Source organism: Puma concolor, chromosome E3 (genome assembly GCF_028749965.1).
Source record: "Puma concolor isolate L17-30 chromosome E3, mPumCon1.1.hap2, whole genome shotgun sequence".
In the NCBI taxonomy this organism is placed as follows: domain Eukaryota; kingdom Metazoa; phylum Chordata; class Mammalia; order Carnivora; family Felidae; genus Puma; species Puma concolor.
The window spans coordinates 41,538,643-41,558,413 of NC_141682.1; the positions used below are offsets into that span (position 1 = coordinate 41,538,643).

Sequence of the window (19,771 nt, forward strand, 5' to 3'; positions counted from 1 at the left end):
TGGGCGCCGCCGGGCCGGAAGTGGCGCCCGGCGCCTGCGCAAGTGGGCCGCAGAGGAGGCGTGCGGCCGAGTGTCGGGGACCCCCGGCTGCTCCCCGCCATGGGCCGCAGGAGGGCGGCGCGCGGGCCGGTGGCCGAAGGCGGCCGCGCTCGGCGCCCCGCGGGCCGCTCCCTGGAGGCCTTCGCGGAGGAGGTGGGCGCCGCGCTGCGCGGTGAGTGGGGCGCGATCGGGGAATGGGCCGGAGGTCGCAGGCCCGGGGCGGGCCCTCGGAGCTGCGCCTGAGGCTCGGTACCCTTCTCTGCTCCGGTGCAGCGTCCGTGGAGCCAGAGGCGGCCGAGGACGAGGGCATTTCGGGGCCGGCGCGGCTGCCGTGCCCGCTGGCCATGTGGGAGCTGGGCCACTGCGACCCCCGGCGCTGCACGGGCCGCAAGCTGGCCCGCCTGGGCCTGGTGCGCTGCCTGCGCCTGGGCCACAGGTTCGGCGGCGTGGTGCTCAGCCCCGTGGGCTCCCAGTACGTGTCCCCCGCGGACAGGTAGGAGCGGGGGGTCAGGGGCGTGGGGGGGAGTCTCAGTAAGCCCCCGGCCCTTTCTGAGCTTTTCTACCTGTCTAGTTTGCGCCCCCCGCCCCCATCCCTAATGCAGGACATAGTAGCACCTCAGTAAACGTTTGTGGAGTGAATAAAGGAGCCTACCCCGGGAACACACACCGTTGAGGCTGTTTCGGGGCCGGGGAATGATGTTCTTGTATCTCTAGTAAAGTCAGTTTTCGGGACTCCACCGTGGTGCGGGCCCCCGGAACCTAGCCCTCGTCTGCTTCTGACAGACAGCTGGTGGCACGGTGTGGGGTCGCGGTCATCGACTGCTCCTGGGCCCGACTAGATGAGACACCGTTTGGGAAGATGCGCGGGGGCCACTTGCGGCTGCTGCCCCACCTGGTAGCAGCCAACCCCGTGAACTACGGCCGACCCTGCAAACTGTCTTGCGTGGAGGCTTTTGCCGCCACCTTCTGTATCCTCGGTGAGCGCCGGAGCCCGCTAGCCTGGAAGTCTGGCTAGGCTCCCAGCAGTGTGTTTTCTGCTGGCACGTCCCGGGAGGGACGGGAGGGCCCGTGGGGTGGTCAAGGTGGACAGGCTAGGATTTCAATCCCACCTTTGTCACCCCTCCACTTGTCCTCAGAGAATTTATGGTCCCAGTAGAGGCTCAGACAGGCGGCCCCACGAGACGTGGGAAGAGGGCCTTAGTGGATGGCGGAGGCGGGTGAGCAGGCTGTCTGGACCGTGGGACAGTGTCAGATCTTGGGACGGCCTTGAGGGCGCTGGGAGCACACTTGGGATGGGAGAGGGATTGTCAACATCCTTGCGTTTTCTGTGTCCTCACCATCAGGCTTCTCCGACCTTGCTGTCATCTTGCTGCGGAAGTTCAAATGGGGCAAGGGCTTCCTAGACCTGAACCGCCAGCTCTTGGACAAGTACGCGGCCTGCAGCGGCCCAGAGGAGGTGCTGCAGGCGGAGCAGGAGTTCCTGGCCTGCGCCAAGGAGCACCCCGGGGAGGAGGAAATCGGTGAGCCCTGGCACGGACACAGGCCCCCTGGCTGGGTGCCAGGACGCTAATGCTAATCCTCCTCCAGGCATGCAGCCTCTTTTTGAGAAGCTGTGGGGGGGGAGGGGGGGGCGGCGCATCCTGCCCCAGCTTGTGGGAGGCTTGTGTGCACTCTGAGGTCACGTGTGGGTGTTTTTCTTACTTGCTTCCTCTGTTCAGATCCTTTCGATGTGGATTCTGGGCGAGAGTTTGCAAACCCCAACAGGCCGCTGGCTGGCACCCGGTAGGTCCTTGGGCTTCCCAGTATGGGGACAGGTCAGACCCAGGGCTCTCCTCTGGCCTCGGCCCCTCCTGTGGATGGCGGCGGGGGGGGGGGGGGGTGGATCCCCAAACAACAGCACGATGATTTTGTGACTGTGGTCAAGGACCGTGGCCGCCCTACTGGAGAGGTGCTGGTTTCGAGAACACGGAATAGGAGAATCCGTTCTCAGCTGGGGCTTCTGTGAGTGAGCGTGCCGGGGATGGTGCCTTTAGTGAATGCACCTCTCCCTTCCAGGCTGCTTACAGACAGCAGTGAAAGCGACAGCGAGGACGAGCCTGTGGAGCGCGGTCCTGATGCCGAGGACGGAGGAGACGGCAGCGGCTGCCCTGAAGAGGGTTCTCAGAAGCAGGAGGCAGAGGCCAGGGCCCCCGCCCAGGTTTGGAAAGGAATCAAGAAACGGCAGAGAGACTAAAGGTTGCAGACACGTATATTTTTTGAGGCGGAGCAATAAGAAACTCGAGAGAGAGCGGCAGGATTTGTGGAGATACAGACAGGCTGGCAGCCTCAGCCCTCTCAACACCGAGTGGCCCTGGACTGTGTCCCCGCGGTTCTGACACAGCTTGCTCTGAGGCCTTTGAGCCCTCCCAGTGAAGCTGCAAGCCAGGAGACCCCGGTGTGAGCCTGTTTCTTTGCACTTGCCCTGGGGATGGGGGGGAGGGGACTCTCAGTCTCCAGCGAGGCCGAGTCGGGTGGGAAGGGTCAGACGGGAAGGGTCTGGGCCGCTGGACGGTGGGGTGCCGGGCTTGGGGCCCATCTTGCATGGGCACGCGTGTGCACACACGGAGGGACAGTAACTGCACAGCTGAGTGGCCGACGTGGGGCCCCTCACCCTGACCGATAGACCTTGCATGAGGTCCCGGCCTCACAGTGACATGGGGGCACCCTCCCCCAGGCCTAGGAGCCAGGTGGGGATTGGAGACCCGGGCGCTGCTTAGCAAACCTCTGTGTGTGCCCTCGGGTGAGGGTGAAGGGTCCCAGACGCTCACTTTGTCCCTCCACCCTTTCCCACCACAGCTGGGGTTGTCCAGACCCAAACCTGGGCCATCCCTCCTGTTGGCCTGCGAGGCCCTGCCACACTCCCCACCCCACAAAACGAAGACCGTGCTTCCTCTGAGAAGGGCTGTGGCACTGGTAACGTTTGGGGCGGGCTGTTCCTTGCTGGGCGGAGGGTGCTGTCACGTTTACCGCAGGACTTCCAGCAGCGTCCTTGGTCTCGCCATGGGTGCCGTTGGCACCTCCTTCAGTAGTAGCCGTGACCACCGAAAACGCCTCCAGACGTAGCCTGATGTCTCCTGGGGAGCAGAGCCACCCCTCCGGGAACCCTGCGCGGGCTGCACAAGCTAAGGTTGCAGATAGAGAAGCTTGCTGGGTGGCCGGGCCCCGCGAGTTACCCCTAGATCCAGGGTGGGGGCTGCTCACTGGACGCAAGGGGTTCACGGTACACACCACACAGACACGGCCGGGGCAGCACGCACACCACACGGGGGAACATGAGCCCCACTGCACAAAGCTGATGCGGGGCAGGACTGGGGGGGGGGGGCGGGCGGGAGCTCAGGGGTCCGCTTCCATGCACTTCTCCAGCTCCTTGAGTCTCTTGACAAATTCCTGCGCCTCCTTGTTGGTGCGGCCCTCCAGCATCCTCAGTGCCGACTTCACTACAGGCGGGAGGGTGGGGCCGGCATGAGACCGCGGCGGCCGTCGAACCCGCCACCCCCGGACCCTCACTCACCCTGGGCCCTGGGCCGGCGCAGATGCAAGGTGACGGGCTGCCTGGCCCTCGCGCTCCCTCCCACCTGAGGTCGTGCTATGCCGCCGACGCCGCCCAGGCCGAGGGCTGCCTCCCCCGCGAAGTCGTTGGTGGACAGCCAGTCGTGGTCCATGACGGTGAACAGCACGCAGGCGCCGCGGCAGCGGCACGCCTCTGCCGGCACAGAGCTGCGGGCGAAGGGCAGTCCCTGGAGCCCTGCCCCCTGTCCGGGAGGGGGCGGGGGTCGCGGGCGGGGGGGGGGGGGGGGGGGACACTCACAAGTAGAAGAGCTCGTCGTACACGGGGTGCAGCGTCCGGTTCTTCACCTGGGTCCTCTGGCTGCGGACCAGCGGGAAGAGGTGTGGCGGGCCCAGCTCCACGATCACAAACGGGTCACTCAGGCCTGGGGGGCACAGCCGCGTGCGGACCGTGAGCACCGCCCCCAGAGGCCCCGCCCCCTCGCCCCCTCCGCTGGCCCCGGCCCCGCCCCTCACCGTTGGCGTCCAGCGGCGGCAGGTCCGCGGCGTGCAGCACCTCCACCACCAGCCGCTGCTCCGCTGCCTCGTAGTGACAGCGCACGCTCAGGCGTCCGAACCGCTTCTGCTCCAGGGACCTCTGCGGAAGGGCTCGCGCCAGTGACCGCGGCGCAGGGGTTCGGGGGCTGGGCCGCGTGCCCACACTGCGCGTGCGCACACGGGGCCTCGCTACCTGCTTGAGTTTGTCCAGGTAGTACTGCTCGATGCACTCGCGGGTGGAGCACTGATGCAGGCGCAGCTCCTCCTCCAGCCTCTGCGGAGCCGAGGGGCTGCTGACCGTGGGCCCCCCCGGCGCCGCGCCCCCGTCTCCCGCCGCCCGAGGCCCCGGGGCCAGACTCACCTTGTAGCTTCCGTCTTTCAGGCTCTCCAGGGGCAGACCCTGGCCCTCCGCGTGGAAAAAACTCACCAGGGCCTGGGGGCAGGGCGAAGTGGGAGGGATGTGGGGCACGGGTCGTGCTGGGGCTAGCGGCGGTGCCAGGCGGAGCCCTGAGCAGCACCAGGGCGCCTGGGAGCCCCGGGGCAGAGCCACTTGTCACACCTAGCGCAAACCGGGGCGGCGTGGGGGTGGGGGGGAGGAATGCCAGTGCCTGGGGCCAGACAACGGTCTGGGCAGGTGGCCCAGGTGCTGCTCACACAGGCGGCCGGCAGGGAGGAGGCACTGGTCTGGTGGGATCCCAGGGGAGCGGTCCGGGCTGGGAAGGCCAGGCCTCCCGGCCGAGGGCACATGGCCAGGTGCCCCGGACAAGGGCCTGGGAGCCCCAGCAGGGAGGCCCCTCCACCTACCTCCAGCGTAAAGTGGAAGCGGCCGTAGAAATCGGCAGAGACGTCGAGGTTTGCCCCCAGTGCCCGAAGGATGGCCTGCAGGAGCAGCTCCCAGAGGGCCTCCAGCACCCTGCAGGGACACTCCGTGCCCGTGCCCATGAAGGGACCCCAGGCCCCGCACCGGCCCAACCGCCCCAAGCTGTACCTGCTAAGGTTCTCCTTCACCAGGGAGGTATTCAGCAGGGCCAGCTTCTCATCCAAGTACTTCATGAGCGGGGCCACGGCCTGCGGGCAGCATCCTCAATGCCACACTGCCCGGGCCCCACCCCACGCACGCTCCCCTCGGTGCCCAGGCCCTCACTTCATCGTTCTGGATGGAGTCGGGCGACAGGCTGATGTGCTGCACGTACTTCCTGATGTCAGCCACCATCTGAGGGACGGCAGAGCTCAGCACCAAGTGGCAGTGAGGGGGCGGCCGGGTCCTCTGCCCGCCCGCCCGCCCACCTTGGAGGTCAGGTGCGCCGTCACGGTGTGGACCTCCTGCTGCAGGTCTTCGTCCAGGGCCTGTGCACAGCCGAGCAGAGGGCGCGGGAGCACCCCCTCGGGCCCCGAGGTCACCTCCGGCCACGCCAGACCCCGCAGCGTCTGCCCGGCAGCCTTGCGCAGGAGCTCCACGTTGTTGAGAACCACACAGAGCTGGGGAGGCGGCCCACGTCGGGGGGGAGGGGTCGGCAGCCCGGTGGTGGCCCCGCCCCGCCCCGCCCCCGGCCCCGCCCCCTGCCCGCCAGGCCGCTCACTGGCTCGCTCACTGCCTCGCCCGCGGCCCCCGGCTGAGCGTCCACCTTCTTCCGCAGCAGCTCAGTGTAGAAGAGGGTGGCCGCACACAGGTCCTACGGTGGGAGACGAGGGCTCAGGAGCTGCGGGCTGTGTCCCCTGGGCCCGCGGCCCTCCCAGACTCGTCTCCTCCCAGACCACGCTCCCCAACGCACAGCCAACACACCTGGCTGAGCTGGGTGCCCAGGGCCTCGGCCTGGGCAGGGTCCGGCCATGCCAGGCGGGCCCACAGCTCCTGGATGTGACTGAAGCAGAGACTAGCCGTGGCCGCAGAACTGCTGTGCTTGGAGGAGGTGTCCATGGGCTCCAGCTAGGAAGGCAGGAGGCCTGGGTGGCAAGGGGGGGCCCTGGCTGAGCCCAGCACCCTCAGGCCCGGGCGCCTACTCACCGTGTCCACATCCACGGCTCCCTGCAGCCTCCACCTGACCTGGTCCCGCAGCACCTGCAGCCAAAGCTTCACAGCGGGCAGGAACGGGCCATGGATGCCAGCCAGGGCGAGGGAGCGGCTGTCGCTGTGGCAGGAGGCCAGTGGGAGCTCGCCCGGAATCCGACACCTTGAGCCAGCACGTCCCAGGGTCCCGGCCCAAGGGGACACCCGGGAGAGCCTGCCTCCAAGGGCCCTCGGGCTGTCCCAGAGGCCTCCTAGAGGAGGCTGGGGGACAGGTGGGAGTGGGTGCAGGTCTGGGAGGCCAACAGTGGGAGGAGACAGACAGGGCAGGTGGGGGGGAACGGGATAGGTTGGGGCAGGGCACCCACCGGCCGGGGATGCTGCTCCAGAAACGCTGGATGTCCGCCAGGGTCACGTACAGTTCGAAGAGCCCTGAGGCCACCTCGAGGGTCATCTTGGGGCTCAGCTCCTCCGTCAGCACCCAGGCCTCCTCGGCCACCTACTCAGGAGGACGCATTCAAGCCACCAGCAACAGGGAAAGCGGGCCCCTTTCCAGCCCGGGGGCTTCTCCCCACAGCCCCTCCTCACCAGACGCTCCAGCTGCCGGAAAGTGAGTGTGAAGAAGTCGATGTCGGTGATGCTGCAGGGAACAAATGGCACACACCTGCTTGCCCCGCCACCGGCCTGGCGGCATCCCTGAGGGGCCGGGGGCAGGGACGGCGGGCAGAGCCCTGGGCCCCACCTGTGGAAGAGGCTGGCGTAGATGCCGTAGCAGGACTGCAGATCCTCGTAGACGGCGTCCGCCAGCTCGACCAGCCCGGCGAGGCGCCGCGGCCCCGACTGCGAGGAAGCCCGGTTCACACTGACCTTCTGGCCGGCACCTACTTGCCGCCCCCCCTCCGCTCCCCTCCCCCGCGGCACCTGCTCTCGAGGACTCTTGGTGTTCAGGAGCCTGTCATACCACTCACGGTTGCCTCTCTGCAAGACAAGCCACCAACAGGGGGTGGTGAGTTGGGGGGGAGGTTAAAAGGGCCCTGGAGCGTGGCGGAGCAGGCCGGGAGCCGGGGGTGGGCGCGGCTGGGCACCCCCGTGTGGGCCGCGAGGGGCGGGCACCGGGCACAGATTCGCTACCAGACACACCTTCAGAGCAGCAGAGATGTCCGCGTTTAGTTCGGTCCGGAAGGAGCACACCTCAAAGGAAGGCTGGAAGATCTGCATCTTGCTGAGACACCTGGAGGGGCCGCCCGCTGACTGTGCGCTGCCCCGCCCAGCTCCCTACCCACCCCCACCGACCCCCCCACGCCCCCACCCCCGGCCAGGGCCTGGGCTACACCCACTTGAGCAGCAGCTCCAGACGGTAGACGGCAGTGCTGTTGGTGGCGGGGAAGAAGTCTCGAAGCTGACGCAGCAGCCGCAGCCCAAACTCGGAGAAGGCATTGAAGCTGTCAGCCAGGCTCTCCTCCTGGGGGCACCGGCCCGTCGGAGCTGACCCCTACTGCCCTCCCCACGGGGTGGGTAGGGGCAGCCAGTCTGCAAGGGCCTCCTTGGGCCATCCGTGGGCCTGGTTTCTCCAAACTCAGCCACCACAGTCCCCACGGCCTCAGGGCCTTGGCGCCCCCCGTCCCCCCTACCCAGCTTCGAGCACCCACTCCCTCCGTCCCTCGCCCAGATGGAGGGCACGACCTCCCTCTCCTGGGACTCGGACACATCCCCTGTCTCAGCATTGCACAGTACCCGCTCTATCCTGGGTCATGAAGTTTGTTTTCAGCCCCACAGGGCCCCGTAAGCCGAGCACCCCATGTGGGCAGCACTCCGCCCTGTCTGCCCCAGCGCCAGCGGCCCCACAGCACACCCCCCAGGAACAGCTCACCTGCCCTTGGGGCAGCGAAGACGCCTCTTCCCAATGCGCCTGCATGTCCTCCAGCAGCCCCAGCAGGTAGCCGTAGTCCAGGGTCCGGGTCTGATGGTGGCGGCTGCTGACCTGCCAGTGCCTGCAAGTCGGGGGGAGCCCCGCCCATGGGCACGGAGACCCCGATGAGACCACCCCCCCGTGCCCCTCCTACTTGCCCCTTACACGCCCCCAACTCCCCCATGGCACCGCCCCCTTTCATGCCTTCCCACTCAGAGGACTCCTTCCCTCGCTCGCCCCGCCCCGAGGCCCCGCCCACCCGCCGCTAGCCTGCCCTGCCCCGCCCCGAGGCCCGCCCACCCGCCGCCGGCCTCCCTGTGCCCCGCCCCCGGAGGCCCCGCCCACTCACAGCACAGCCAGCTGCAGCGCCGACAGGTTGTTTTGCGCGCCATGTAGGCAGAGGATCGTGGCCGCGGGCCCGCTGAGCTCTCCCCGCCAGCAGCTCGCCTTGGGCTGGGGGAGTTGGGGGCAGGCGTGGATGCAGGCAGGGGCCGCCATCCCCTCCTTCCCTCGGTGCCCAGGCTCCCCTGCTCTGCCTCCCCAGGCGCCCGGTCAGCCCCGTTCGGAGGGCGAGGCTACCTCCTCGGATCGGTGCTCGAACTGCAGGAGACGACTGAGCAGCAGCATGTAGGACAGGAAGCCCGCCCGCCCGCGCTGGCTCATGCCCGTGTCCCTCTGGAATGCAGGAGCCGCCCGTCACCAGCCCTGCCCAAGCCCGTGGGCAGGGGTGCACGGCCAAGACACAGGGCAAGGGACCCCCCACGGCTCCCCACCTGTGTGGTGATCAGCTTGAGGACCAGCTGGCAGTCTCCTTGAACGCGGGAGGCGCTGGAGCGTGGTTCCAGCTTGAACCAGCGGTCTTCACCCGCCACGGGCACCTCCTGAAAGGAAAGGGTTCACACCGGCCATCCCCCCTCCAGCTCCCTCCCACGGACTCTCTGTGGGACCGAGAGGAGAACACACAGCTCTGCTGGCCCCAGAGACGGGTGGTCAGCACCGAGTGAGCCCTCAGGGGTGCCCGGACACCCAGGAAGCTGTTCCTTCCCCCCCCCCCTGCAGCTCAAGGCCCCACCAGCCCAAGAAGGCCAGGAGATGCTTGGGGGAGTCGCAGGGCAGACCCACCAGCAGTATCCCCGGAGGATGAGACCCCACAAACAGGCGGTCCGTGAGCAGAGCCCCGGCCCCCACTCACCCGGACGGGTATGTTGAGACACCCCAGGAAATCATCTGTGTGGTCCTCCGCGGGCCCTGCTGTCCCATTGGCACGGGCCGACTTGACAATCTGTTTAAAATACCTAGGCAAAGCAGGGGGGGGGGCGGCCCCACCTTGGTCCCTGGGGAGCCACTATCTGCTGGCCCACGTGGCCAAGCTGCAGCCCTGGTGTCTGGGGGGCACGAGGGTCCCACCTGTCATACCTGCTCATGCCCTTCAGGCCGATGACTTCATTCAGCTTCCTGCATGCTTCCACCAGAGACACATCATCGTCATGGTCCCTAGGGGCGGGGCGCGGAAACCTGGCTTGTCTGGAGCCTGGCTGGGCCCTGAGTGTCCTCTCTCAACCCACCCCCCCTCCCCGAGCAGGTGCACCCACACCCGCTGCCCTGCAGGGACCAGGGGCGTCTACCAGATATCCAGGTGCAGCTGGTCCGTGCTGACATCCTCGATCTCACTGTAAGCAAAACGGAGAGAAGCCCAGAGGGTGGAGGACCATCCCCTGCCCAGGGCGAGGGCAGGGACAATTTCAGGAGCTGTGGGCAGGGGTCCACGAGCTCGAGCTCTCAGGACAGGCCGCCCGGATTTGGATCCTGACTCTGTGGCCCCCGGGGCATGGCACCGCTCTCTGAGGCGATTTCCTCCTCTGGACAGTGGTCACGTGAACAGCCCCACTCGGGCCCCTGGGGCAGGCACAGTGTGGCAGCCACCGGCCTGCGTCCTCAGGACATGCTCTGGCCCAGCAGGCAGCACCCCCCCGCCCGACCGCCCTGCCGCCCAGCTGGGCCAGGGCCCTTACAAGACGAAGTTCTCCTTCCAGACAGGGTTCAGGGTGCTGCTCTTGACCTCGGTGACCTGGATGCACTTGGCCGGGAGCGGACCCCCACGCTTGCTGCCTTTGCGGAAGCTGAAGCGCTGCTCTGTGCGCGGCCCTGGCTCCCGGGGGGCACCCGAGGCCGGCAGGATACCCAGCATGCAGTACGGGTCACTGAAGCCTGAGACACATCGGGCGCCTCAGACGCCAGCCCTGGGCCCTCCGTCCCTCCGTGGCCACCGGACCCGGGCACAGCCGAGGTCCAGGCTGGTCCCCACTCACCATTGGGGTCTTTGGCCAGCAGGTTCTTGGCACGCATGACAGAGACTTTCAGGGCATACGTGGGGGCCTGTGGGCAGAGGGTGCTGACCGGCCTCTTGCAGAAGGCTCGGTGTGACCGCGACAAGGCCCTGCTCTGTGTCCTCCCCACCCCGAGCCCTAGCACCGCGGCTGGCCAGCGTCTGCCCACATGGGTGGCAGCCTCACCTTGGCCTTCTTCACACGCTCAATGGCCTCAGCGTGCTCCTCAGGGCTGGTACCAAACACCTATAGAGGGTGGGCCAGTGTGAGGGCCCAGGTACCCCCGAGGCAAACCTGGCCATTGTCCTGGGGGCCTCCCGGGGCAGAGGAAACACACACACACACAGAGGAGGAGGAAAGATCTGTTTATCTGTCGGTCCATCCTCTGGGTCCGTTCCTCTGTCGGTTTGTGCTTTCTACCCTTCTTTGTGTGTGTGTGTGTGTGTGTGTGTGTGTGTGTGTGGTGTGTGTGTGTGTCCCCATCCCTCCATCCTCCCGGGCACACCTACCAGCACATACGTGTATCTGCACATGCACGTGTGGGTATGTGTGTGTTCCGTACGTGGGGCGAATCTGTGTGTGTTACATGGGTGATGGTGATGGTGATGCCTCCAGGCAGAGGAAAGGGCTCCCCTGACAAGGCACGGCCAGGCCAGCACGGAGGGTGGGCCGGTGGGGCTCACCTGCTGAAGGTAGCCCAGTAGGGTCTCCTGGTCATCCACCTGGTCAGGGCCCATGGTCCCTGCACGGTAGAGGACTGTGTACAAGGCCTCCTCATAGAGCATCTCCACCTGTGGGTGGGGCGGGGCGCACACCCTGAGTCCCAGCCGCCCCATCCCTGTATCCTTCAGCCCCAGGCCCTGAGCCCTGGCCACTGGGGGTCGGGGCTCCTTGGTTCCACCCCCTGTATGCCTGGGAGGGGCGGGGGTGGGGGGCAGTCCTCAGGAGCTCCCCCCACTGGCAGACCGCAGTCCCAGCATCAGGACCTTTGCACCTGCTGGGCCCTGCACTGGCCCCCTGAGCTCTGCTTCCTACTCGCTTGCATGGGAAGTCCCGGCCCACTCACCCTTGCCACCTCTGGTGTCCACCCTGTCCCCAGATCCTGGGCCAGGCTCATCTTAGGTGCTCCCAGACCCTCCCTGGGGCCAGGCCCCCTCCCCCTTACCTCCTCCTCGGTCAGGGCTCTCAGGCCACGGCTGGGGTCAACGGGCTCAGCAGGGGCTGGCGAACCGCTGCGCAAGAGGACCTGTGAGGAGCACTGGGGTGAGGGTCTAGAGGGGGGAGGGCCCCAGGGACGGTGGGAGTCGGTTTGAGGGGTGGGGGCCCGCTGCAGAGGAGGCTGGCAGGGAGGCCCACACGGGGCAGCAGCTCTGGGCCATCCTCACCTCGGGGCACGGCAGGCCCTGTCTGCCCTCCCCCTTCTTCAGAATGAGGCGCATGTGCGCGAAGAACTCCACGCCGTCCCCGGGCTTCCTGCAGGGAGAGGCCAGGCCTGAGACCCGGACCCCGGCACACACCTGCCCCCTGCCCAGGACCAGCTGCCGGCCGTGCGCCTCGAGGGGATTCCCCGTGTCCACACATCCGGGGACCCAGCGCGGCGTCCACGGCGCGCCCCGCTCCTCCCAGCTCCCCCGGGGGCGCGCGACGGTGCAGGCTCGGGCGCGGAGCACCCACCAAGCCCCTGCGGCCGGCTCCGGGGGGTCAGCGCTGGTGGCGGCCGGCTCTCCCTCGGCCCTCCGGCGGAAGGTGGGGCACGCCTGCACCTGCCGCAGCACGCTGCTCTTGATCTCCAGCAGGGTCGTCATGGCCGGCGGTCTGCGGGCAGAGCGCACGGCTGCGGCCCCTGCACGTCCCAGCGGCACCGCCGCGCCGGCCCCAGAAACCGCCCCGGGGGCACATGGAGCGGCGAACGGCTCCGCCGGAAGCGCACACGAGCCGCGTTCCTGACGGCGCAGCCTCCCGCTGCGACTCGGCTCCCGTGCTGCTTCGCGCTGGGCACCCAGGGGCCACCGGGGGCCGGTCCCTCGGGCTCCCTCAGCCTTCGTGTCCCATCTGCAAGACGGGACATCCCTGCGGGGCCGCGCCGGAGACGGGACGAGGCTGCCAGGCGGTGGTCGTGCTGGCACAGTCCGGGCTCCGTCAACGGTTGCTGCTGGACTTCACCGCAGAGGGCCCGTACTGCCACGCTCCCGCCGCCGCCGCCGCCGCCCATCTAGGGCCGGGACCCCTGGCTGTGTCCCTGGGGTCCTGGGACCGCTCAGCAGCAAGTGCCTGTATCTCCTGGGCGCTTTGCGAACGGGACGGAGTTGTCGGGGAGGGGTGTCCAATTCACCCAGCCTGTAATGGTCCAGTCTGGGGCCAGGGCAGGCAAAGGTCCTGCAGGAGGCAACCCCTCCCCAGGACTCCCAAAGTCCTCATCCTGCAGAGGAGCTTGGGCACAAAGAGGCCACCGTGCCTGGGGCCTTCCTCGAGACCCCCTCACCCCGAGTGGCCAGCATGCGCAGGAGGGGCCGCTGGCGAAGCCCTCACCCGCCCAGCACAGCCAGGGACAGCGCCCCATCGTCTCCCTGTGGGCGCACTTGCACACCTCCCCCTGGGGCCACAGTGTCCCCTGCAGACCCCGGAGGAAGGGCAGGAGGACCACTAAGCAGCCGTGGGCCCTCGAGCCCTGCCCCTGCTCAGCCCTGACCAGCCCAGGCACCCGACCCCTTCCCGACCCGCCTGTGCCTCCCCAAACCCCAGGGTGGTCTTCGTGCACCCCTGCTGAAAGCTAGCAGAGCAAAGTGCTGACCCCCCACCCCGCCAGGCTGAATCTGACCCTCGGTGCCCACCTTTCGGACTTCCCTGCCCCAGGATGTCAGCCTGTGCCTCCCACAGGACCTATCATGCTCCCTTCAGGGTACCACAGGGCCTTTGCACCCACTGCCCTGGTCCCCTTCCCTGGTGGTGCCCACTTGTCCACTCACTGAGGGCCCCTCCAGCCCAGGCACAGCTGTGCAGAGAAGCACTGTCGTTTTCACTGGACAAAACCGGAAATGGGGACTCAGCCCACTCCAACTACACCTGCCCCCGATCTCATGGGCAGTTAGTGTTCCTGCACATCTCTACTTAACGTCTGCTCCCTCCTCCTTAGAATCCTGTGCCCTGTTGGGAGCGCTGGGGCCAGGGCAGACGGCACCTCATGAGTCCTACAGATTTTGTTCAACAAACCGGATCCCTGCTCCCAGCTGTGTCTGTCTGCCTCTCACTGGTCCCTGCGCTGCCGTCCCTGCTCAGGCCACCACTGCAGATGGCACATCCTCCTACCCCCTGGTGCCCCAGCCCTGGTTCTACGGAATGCTGGGCTCAGAGGGTCTCATCTGACCAGACCCGGGAGCTGGGGACAGAAAGGACAACTGGCCCATGGCCCTGAAACGAGGCCCCCTGTCGCCCCTACCGCCAGCAGCGAGGTGCTAAGGGGACGGGCATCGGGGCACCCCCCTCCTCTCTAGCTGTGGGGAAGAGGCTGCTACCCCCCCCCCGGCCCCCCAAAGCAAGGGAGCAGCCACTGCTTGAGCCGTTGCCAGGGCAACCGCCAATTGCGTCTGCGTGTGACAGGGGCTACAGGGGCTCACAGTCCCAGAGACAAACGTGACGCAGGAACCAAGCGGCCTGAGCCGCAGAGACGGGGTGTCTTTGTGGCAATAAAACGTTCAGGGTAGAGGGGGAGCCACCTCACCTCATAATCACAGCCCCCAAAAGGCCCCAAGCTTGAGGCCCCGGGGTTAGGCGCTTACTCCAGGCCACAGAGCCAGCAAGTGGCCAGGGATGAACTCCATTCTGTGGTGCTCAAGCTCTAAGCTCCCGGCACATCCTGACTTCTGGGGGTCCAGACAGGCTGGCTCCCCCTCCGTGGGGCTCCCTCCCTCAGCCCACGGGCCAGACGGGGGCAAAAGTGGCGTCTGGTCACCGGTGTCTGGGAGAGATGGCTCATCCCTGGGTGCCCAGACACTCCTCCAGTCGCCCTGGAAACCCCTGGCTGCTGGGGCACTGATGACGTTTCTGCACCAAATGGCCTGGGCCCTGGGAGCCAGCCAGCACCTCACTCGGAGCCGCACCAGCGGTGGGTGCGTGGCTGACCCCCAGGAAGCACTTGCTGGCTGCAGGGACCCTCTGCCGGCCCCCAACAGAGCCCCTCCTTGAGCTCTCCCTGTCTCTGTCCCTTCTGGCCCCGGGCGGCAGCACACAGCAAAATGTGTCTGTAGCCTCCGCTCGTGCCCGGCCACCAGGGCCAGAGCGACTGCCCGACGGACAAAGTGAGGCTGGCCAAGGAGCTGAATGCCACACTGGCACCGGGGCCAAGCCGAAAGTACCACCTAGGTCCCCTGGCCGTCTTCAAGACCCAGGGTGAATAGGAAAAGACAATTCTGCAAAGTTGCTATCACCGTCCGGTTTCGCAGCCCGGGGCTGGGCTGACCCGCCCGGAGCCAGGACTCAAAGCGAGGGCTGTAAGCCACACCCGTCCCCTGTAAGCCCACCTGTGGGCTTAGGTGGCACCAAAGCGGGTGAGTCTAGGGGCACCTGAGCAGAGCCAGATGTATCTCCCTAGTTAGTGTCCCCTGTGGCCACCTGGCCACCCTCACGATGAATAAACACCTTCATAATAAACACTCAGAACACTAGGTCCCTTCTTACCAAAATCCGGTCCCTGGTGAAGCGAGGGCAGGGGTCTGTTGGTGCTACCCTGGGTGTGTACGGGCAGTGGCAGGATGTCTGGCCCCACATTCTGGTCTCTGTGCCACCCTCTCAGCCTTCTCTTCCCAGCCAGCCACTCCCTTCACATTTTTTTTTTTTTTTACTGGATTTCTCACTGTCCTGTGACTCCCTAGACAGTGCTCCCCTGCACACAGCTCAGCAGCCGTGTCCGTCACAAATGCTGGTCCCTGAGATCTAATCCCAACCCAGTCCCTGGGGAGATGCCTGCGAATGCGATTTTAAGCGAGCTCCGCAGCTGGACCTGAAGCCCCAGGAAATCTGAGATCAACTGTCAGGGGCTACCTAGATGCTTCTAGAATGAACGCATGAAAAATGAAATTCTCTGTCCGTTCTTCCTCCGAGGCTCCCTCCCCCGCTCTTTACTCACCGGTCTCCACCGTGATGTCCCCCCTCCCTCCCCTCCCGTCCCCCTCCTCTCGGTGTTCCCCGCGGGAGCCTCGGGGGTGGGGGCCCCCAGATCCTTCCAGGTCCTTCCCTCCCTGATGAGCGGGTGGTCGCGGGCAGGTCAGAAGCCTGGTAGGTGCGTGTTGTTTTACACCATTCCGACCCGTGGAGGGATTTCGTCGAGACTAGGGGTCCTACGGAGACTGGCGGCAGGGTGGGGGGGACTGGGCGCTGGGGGCATCTCCCCCACCCCCGCCCCCGGCGGGTTGCCTGGGAAACCCCGCGGAGCGTCTCTGAAGTCCCTGGCCGCGACCCACCGGCGGCCTGCGCCTGGCGGGGATGGGGGCCCCGGCGTCGTTGGGGGGGGGGGGGGTCCTGCTGCCCGCCTCCTCGATCCCCGCCCGCTCCGGCGCTCTTGGGGACGCAGGCCCAGAGAAGGGCCCGAGACCGTCCCTCCGAGCACGCGCCGGCTTCAATTTCCCCGGAGCCGAGGGAGCGTCTTCGCGACCTCCCGCCGCCCTCCTCCTCGGGGGGCCTCCCCGCGCCCCCTCGGGGTCCGCAAACGCAGGAGCCGGACCGGGCGCCGGTCGCAGGAGGGGGCGCCCCAAGGCCGTCCAAAGGCCGCGCACTCACCGTGGGCCGGGCGGGGGGCGCGCGGTCGGGGGCTCCGGAGATGCCGCGCTCCGCACCCGCTCCAGAGACGCCAGGCACAGCGCGCGCTAGCAGCCGCGCCGAACCAGGAGCGCTGCGGGGGCGGGGCCTGGCGGCGGGGCCCGCCCCCGCCACGCCCGCCCGCCACGCCCCCGCCGCTCCCGCCACGCCCCCGCCGCTCCCGCCGCGCGCGCGATCCCCTCCGCACCCAGGCCGCCGAGCGGGTCGGGCCACGGAGCCCTCTCCCCTGGGGGGCGGAGCGGTCGGCCAAGCCACCGGTAGGCGCAGAGCGGGAAGCAGGTTCTGCCGTGTCAGGACCCCGTCCCCTGGGGACCCTCGGGAAGCCAGAATCACCGAAACCGCATCAGACAAGCCCAGGCCGCAGCGAGGACTTTTCTGGAAGCGCTGCGCAGCCATCTCGAGTCGCCCTCCCAGCCCAAGCGCTGACCCCACCGCCAGCCTGCACCCCGGGCGAAGGGTGCTGCAGGCACCAACCCGGGACGCGCCACAACCACCCCGATCACCACTTGGGTGATCCTCCCGGTGGCGCAGGTGAGGGCTCTGGCGCCACCTGCAACCTCAGGCCTGGGCGGGATGCCCCGCGCGCACCCTTCCTGGCCCACCCTCCACCGCCTCTGAAATTTGAGCCAGCACCGCACTGTGTTGGCCTGCAGAGCTCGTTAAAACAGATTGTTGCACCAGCCCCAGACCTGCTGATGCCAAAAGTCTGGGCTAGGTAGGGGTGACCCGTCTGCATTTCTTTTTAAGTTTATTTATTTGGGGGGAGGGTGGTGTAGAGCGAGAGGGAAACCGAGAATCCCAAGCAGGATCCACCCTGTCAGTGCAGAGCCCAACGCCAGCCTCCAACTCACCCAACCGCGAGATCGTGACCTGAGCTGAAAACTGACTGAAAACTGAGCCACACAGGTGCCCCCATCTGCGTTTCTAACAAGTTCCCGCTGGTGCTAGAGGTCCTGGAAGGAACGTGGAGGTTCTGGAGCTGTCTGAGGGGCGCCGGGTCCCCGGATCCCCGCCTTGCCTTTGGCTGATCTTGTTGGATCATCAGGGTACCTTGTATTTAGAGGATCGACAGATTTGGAGATGTTTTTAACTCAGAGGACCTCATCGCTAACGTGGGACCCCAGGCAGTGTGGGACACAGAAAGGCCCAGAGGCGAGGACAGTTTGCTCGGGGGAGGCCAGGGGTCAGCCGAGCTGAAGGAAGGGCCAGAGGCTGGAGGAACAGGTTTCCAACAGCTGCACACAGGGAGGCAGCCCGTCCGCCTGTGAACACCTGTGCCGTTTATTTCGTGGTGCGGGTGGGTGGGTGCGGGAGTGTGGGGAGCCCGGGGTGGGGGAACCAGGTGCTTCCTCTATCACCCCAAGCCGGAGTGGACACTGCTCTGATGGGCCACCTCCTGTCTCAGCTCCTGGGTCCAGACCCACACACATGCAAGCTGCCCTCCGCACATCTGTACTGGAGGAGACACAGAACTACGGCTGGGGGGGGGGGGGGGGAGGGGTGCGGGGGGCAGCACCACAGGGTGGATTCTCCTTCTGGAAGCTCTGTCTCCAGGCCCTGCCTCCATCCTGACCCAGCACAGCCAGGCAAATGGGGGCAGAAGGGTGCAGGGGAGCGAGAGACCAGCCACCCCTCGGCTTCCTTCTGCACGAGACGACGAGGCAGGAATCCGGGAGGGGACAGTTACCATTCTTCCCGGGGACTGGCGGGTCCTGAGCCAGGATCTCGGTGCTGATGCCCTCCCCTCCTGCAGTCTTTCCTCAGATTCTGCCAACCTGTTGGAACAAACACAGGCCTGGTTGCCATGGTGATCATCGTGGCTTTGGGGTGAAGAGATTCTGCGGCTGCTGTAAACAGGAAGTTAGGAAGGGCAGCTGCCAGGGGAGGGGCCCCTGCCCGCACCCCCATCCAATGCCCTTTGGGGAGCAAGGGACTGGAGGCCAGCACCGCCGAGGCTTCAGGCCTAACACTGCGGCCTGCTGGGGTGGAGGAGACCTTACGACTGCCCTGTACAGATAAGGAAACTGAAGCCCAGAGAGGGAAAGAGCTTTTTCAGGGCCACACAGCAACCAGCTGGGTTCATAGCCCAGCTCTGGGCCTCAGTTTCCCTTTTTTGTAAAATGGACATAGTATGCACCTGTCAGTGAGGGGGGTTCTCAGTGAGAAGCTAGTACTTGACCATGGTCACAGCAGGCTGGCCCTCCAGGGACTCAGTTCCTGCCTCCATAGGTTGGGGGTGACTCCACAGTGGGGAGAGAGGCCGGGAGCAGGCAATGTGGGACATGCACTTGTCACAGCAGGAGTTGGGCACAAAACACTTCACCTAGAGGGTCAGGCGGCTCAGGGGCTCACACCTTCTGGGCTTTGGGCGGGCAGGAGAGTGGTTTCCTCCTTGGGGCCAGGGGAAAACCCCCAGGCTCCAGATGGATGGCCGCTGGAGAGCAGGGAGAAAGGCAGCACAGGAGGTGAGGGGGCGTCTCTGTAAGGCCACCTCACCCTTGCGGCGCCTGGCTGGCTCGGTCAGTGGAGCGTGCGACTAGTGATCTCAGGTTGTAGGTTGGAGCCTCACGTCGCATGTAGATATTAGTTAAAAAATAAAATCTTGGGGCGCCTGGGTGGCGCAGTCGGTTGAGCGTCCGACTTCAGCCAGGTCACGATCTCACGGTCCGTGAGTTCGAGCCCCGCGTTGGGCTCTGGGCTGATGGCTCGGAGCCTGGAGCCTGTTTCCGATTCTGTGTCTCCCTCTCTCTCTGCCCCTCCCCCGTTCATGCTCTGTCTCTGTCTGTCCCATAAATAAATAAAAACGTTGAAAAAAAAAATTAAAAAAAAAAAAAAATCTTGGGGCGCCTGGGGGGGGGCCTCGGCTGGTTAAGCATCCAACTTCAGCTCAGGTGATGATCTCACGGTTTGTGGGTTCGAGCCCCACGTTGGGCTCTGTGATGACAGCTCGGAGCCTGGAGCCTGCTTCGGATTCTGTGTCTCCCTCTCTCTGTGCCTCTCTCCTGCTCGTGTTCTCTCTCTCTCAATCAAAAATATACAAACATTAAAAATGTAAAAATAAAATCAAGTAAAATAAAATCTTAAAAAAAGACATACTTGACCTGATGCCCTCTGGCGGCAGACCTTGGAATTGCAGGCATAGCCTTCTGGCAGTAAGGCTCCTCCCACCGCTCCCACTGGCACTGTGGCACCTGTCAGAGGTGAAGGAGAGCCTAGAAGAATCGTGGGGGCTCACCCAGGGACTTGGCCACGGCGCTGACTGCAGGAACCTGTCCCATCACCTGGGCCATGCTGGGTGCTTCTGCCAGCAGAAGAGGTGGCTGGCTCCAGGTGGGAGGGGGTCTGGCCCCTCACCTGAAATGCTGGCTCCTGGGGCCCAGTTGCCAGCACCCGCACAGATGACGCCTGTGCAGGACCAGGGTGGTCCCGGGCGCCAGGCCTGGCGGTGGAAGGGGAGCAGGCCCACACAGGGCTTTGCGGGTCTCTGTGAGGGTGGGCGGCCTGGCTGCAGCCCACTGTCCAGTGTCTGTCCACTGAGCCCGAGCGTCAGCTTCTGGCCCAGGGGCAGGTGTGCCGGCCCACCCCGGAGGGGGTGAA

The 19,771-nt window shown here is 66.2% G+C and overlaps 2 protein-coding genes across 6 annotated transcripts; one reads left to right on the forward strand and one right to left on the reverse strand.

Moving 5' to 3' along the window:
- The first annotated feature begins 8 nt into the window (after positions 1–8).
- TSR3 (TSR3 ribosome maturation factor) lies at positions 9–2,468 on the forward strand. Of its 2 annotated transcripts, none has more exons than XM_086691670.1 (6): positions 9–211; positions 313–511; positions 823–1,016; positions 1,383–1,559; positions 1,758–1,821; positions 2,095–2,468. In XM_086691670.1, the coding sequence occupies exons 1-6, from the start codon at positions 100–102 to the stop codon at positions 2,270–2,272; spliced, it is 924 nt and encodes a 307-aa protein (XP_086547796.1). In that variant the 5' UTR covers positions 9–99; the 3' UTR covers positions 2,273–2,468. The 2 variants fall into 2 exon arrangements, with proteins under 2 accessions (XP_086547796.1, XP_086547795.1); XM_086691669.1 differs by having other exon boundaries at positions 10–211; positions 313–532.
- On the reverse strand, positions 2,270–16,245 carry BAIAP3 (BAI1 associated protein 3). 4 transcript variants are annotated; one of them, XM_086691659.1, is made up of 34 exons: positions 16,136–16,245; positions 12,038–12,178; positions 11,749–11,836; positions 11,529–11,609; positions 11,047–11,154; positions 10,550–10,609; positions 10,346–10,412; positions 10,049–10,244; positions 9,662–9,706; positions 9,453–9,530; positions 9,229–9,331; positions 8,810–8,917; positions 8,616–8,711; positions 8,386–8,489; positions 7,998–8,118; positions 7,465–7,589; positions 7,268–7,358; positions 7,049–7,105; positions 6,870–6,967; positions 6,716–6,767; positions 6,496–6,626; positions 6,128–6,251; positions 5,906–6,049; positions 5,703–5,795; positions 5,410–5,601; positions 5,267–5,335; positions 5,111–5,190; positions 4,927–5,035; positions 4,484–4,555; positions 4,316–4,396; positions 4,102–4,222; positions 3,887–4,010; positions 3,590–3,795; positions 2,270–3,515 (listed from the first exon to the last, which is right to left on the reverse strand). In XM_086691659.1, exons 2-34 carry the CDS (start codon positions 12,166–12,168, stop codon positions 3,412–3,414), a joined length of 3,459 nt encoding a protein of 1,152 aa, XP_086547785.1. In that variant the 5' UTR covers positions 12,169–12,178; positions 16,136–16,245; the 3' UTR covers positions 2,270–3,411. The 4 variants fall into 4 exon arrangements, with proteins under 4 accessions (XP_086547785.1, XP_086547784.1, XP_086547786.1 ...); XM_086691658.1 differs by having other exon boundaries at positions 4,927–5,190; XM_086691661.1 differs by having other exon boundaries at positions 3,418–3,515; positions 3,654–3,795; positions 4,927–5,190.
- Between the last annotated feature and the right edge of the window lie 3,526 nt (positions 16,246–19,771).

What these genes read in the sequence shown, in the direction of transcription:
- TSR3 (XM_086691669.1), top strand. Translation starts at nt 100, where the DNA reads ATGGGCCGCAGGAGGGCGGCGCGCGGGCCGGTGGCCGAAGGCGGCCGC. An exon ending in GGTGGGCGCCGCGCTGCGCG is followed by an intron (nt 212 to 312) that starts GTGAGTGGGGCG and finishes GCTCCGGTGCAG; the next exon opens with CGTCCGTGGAGCCAGAGGCG. An exon ending in TACGTGTCCCCCGCGGACAG is followed by an intron (nt 533 to 822) that starts GTAGGAGCGGGG and finishes TGCTTCTGACAG; the next exon opens with ACAGCTGGTGGCACGGTGTG.
- BAIAP3 (XM_086691658.1), bottom strand. Translation starts at nt 12,168, where the DNA reads ATGACGACCCTGCTGGAGATCAAGAGCAGCGTGCTGCGGCAGGTGCAG. An exon ending in GAGCCGGCCGCAGGGGCTTG is followed by an intron (nt 11,837 to 12,037) that starts GTGGGTGCTCCG and finishes CTCTCCCTGCAG; the next exon opens with GAAGCCCGGGGACGGCGTGG. An exon ending in CTTCGCTGCCCCAAGGGCAG is followed by an intron (nt 7,590 to 7,997) that starts GTGAGCTGTTCC and finishes CGGTGCCCCCAG; the next exon opens with GAGGAGAGCCTGGCTGACAG.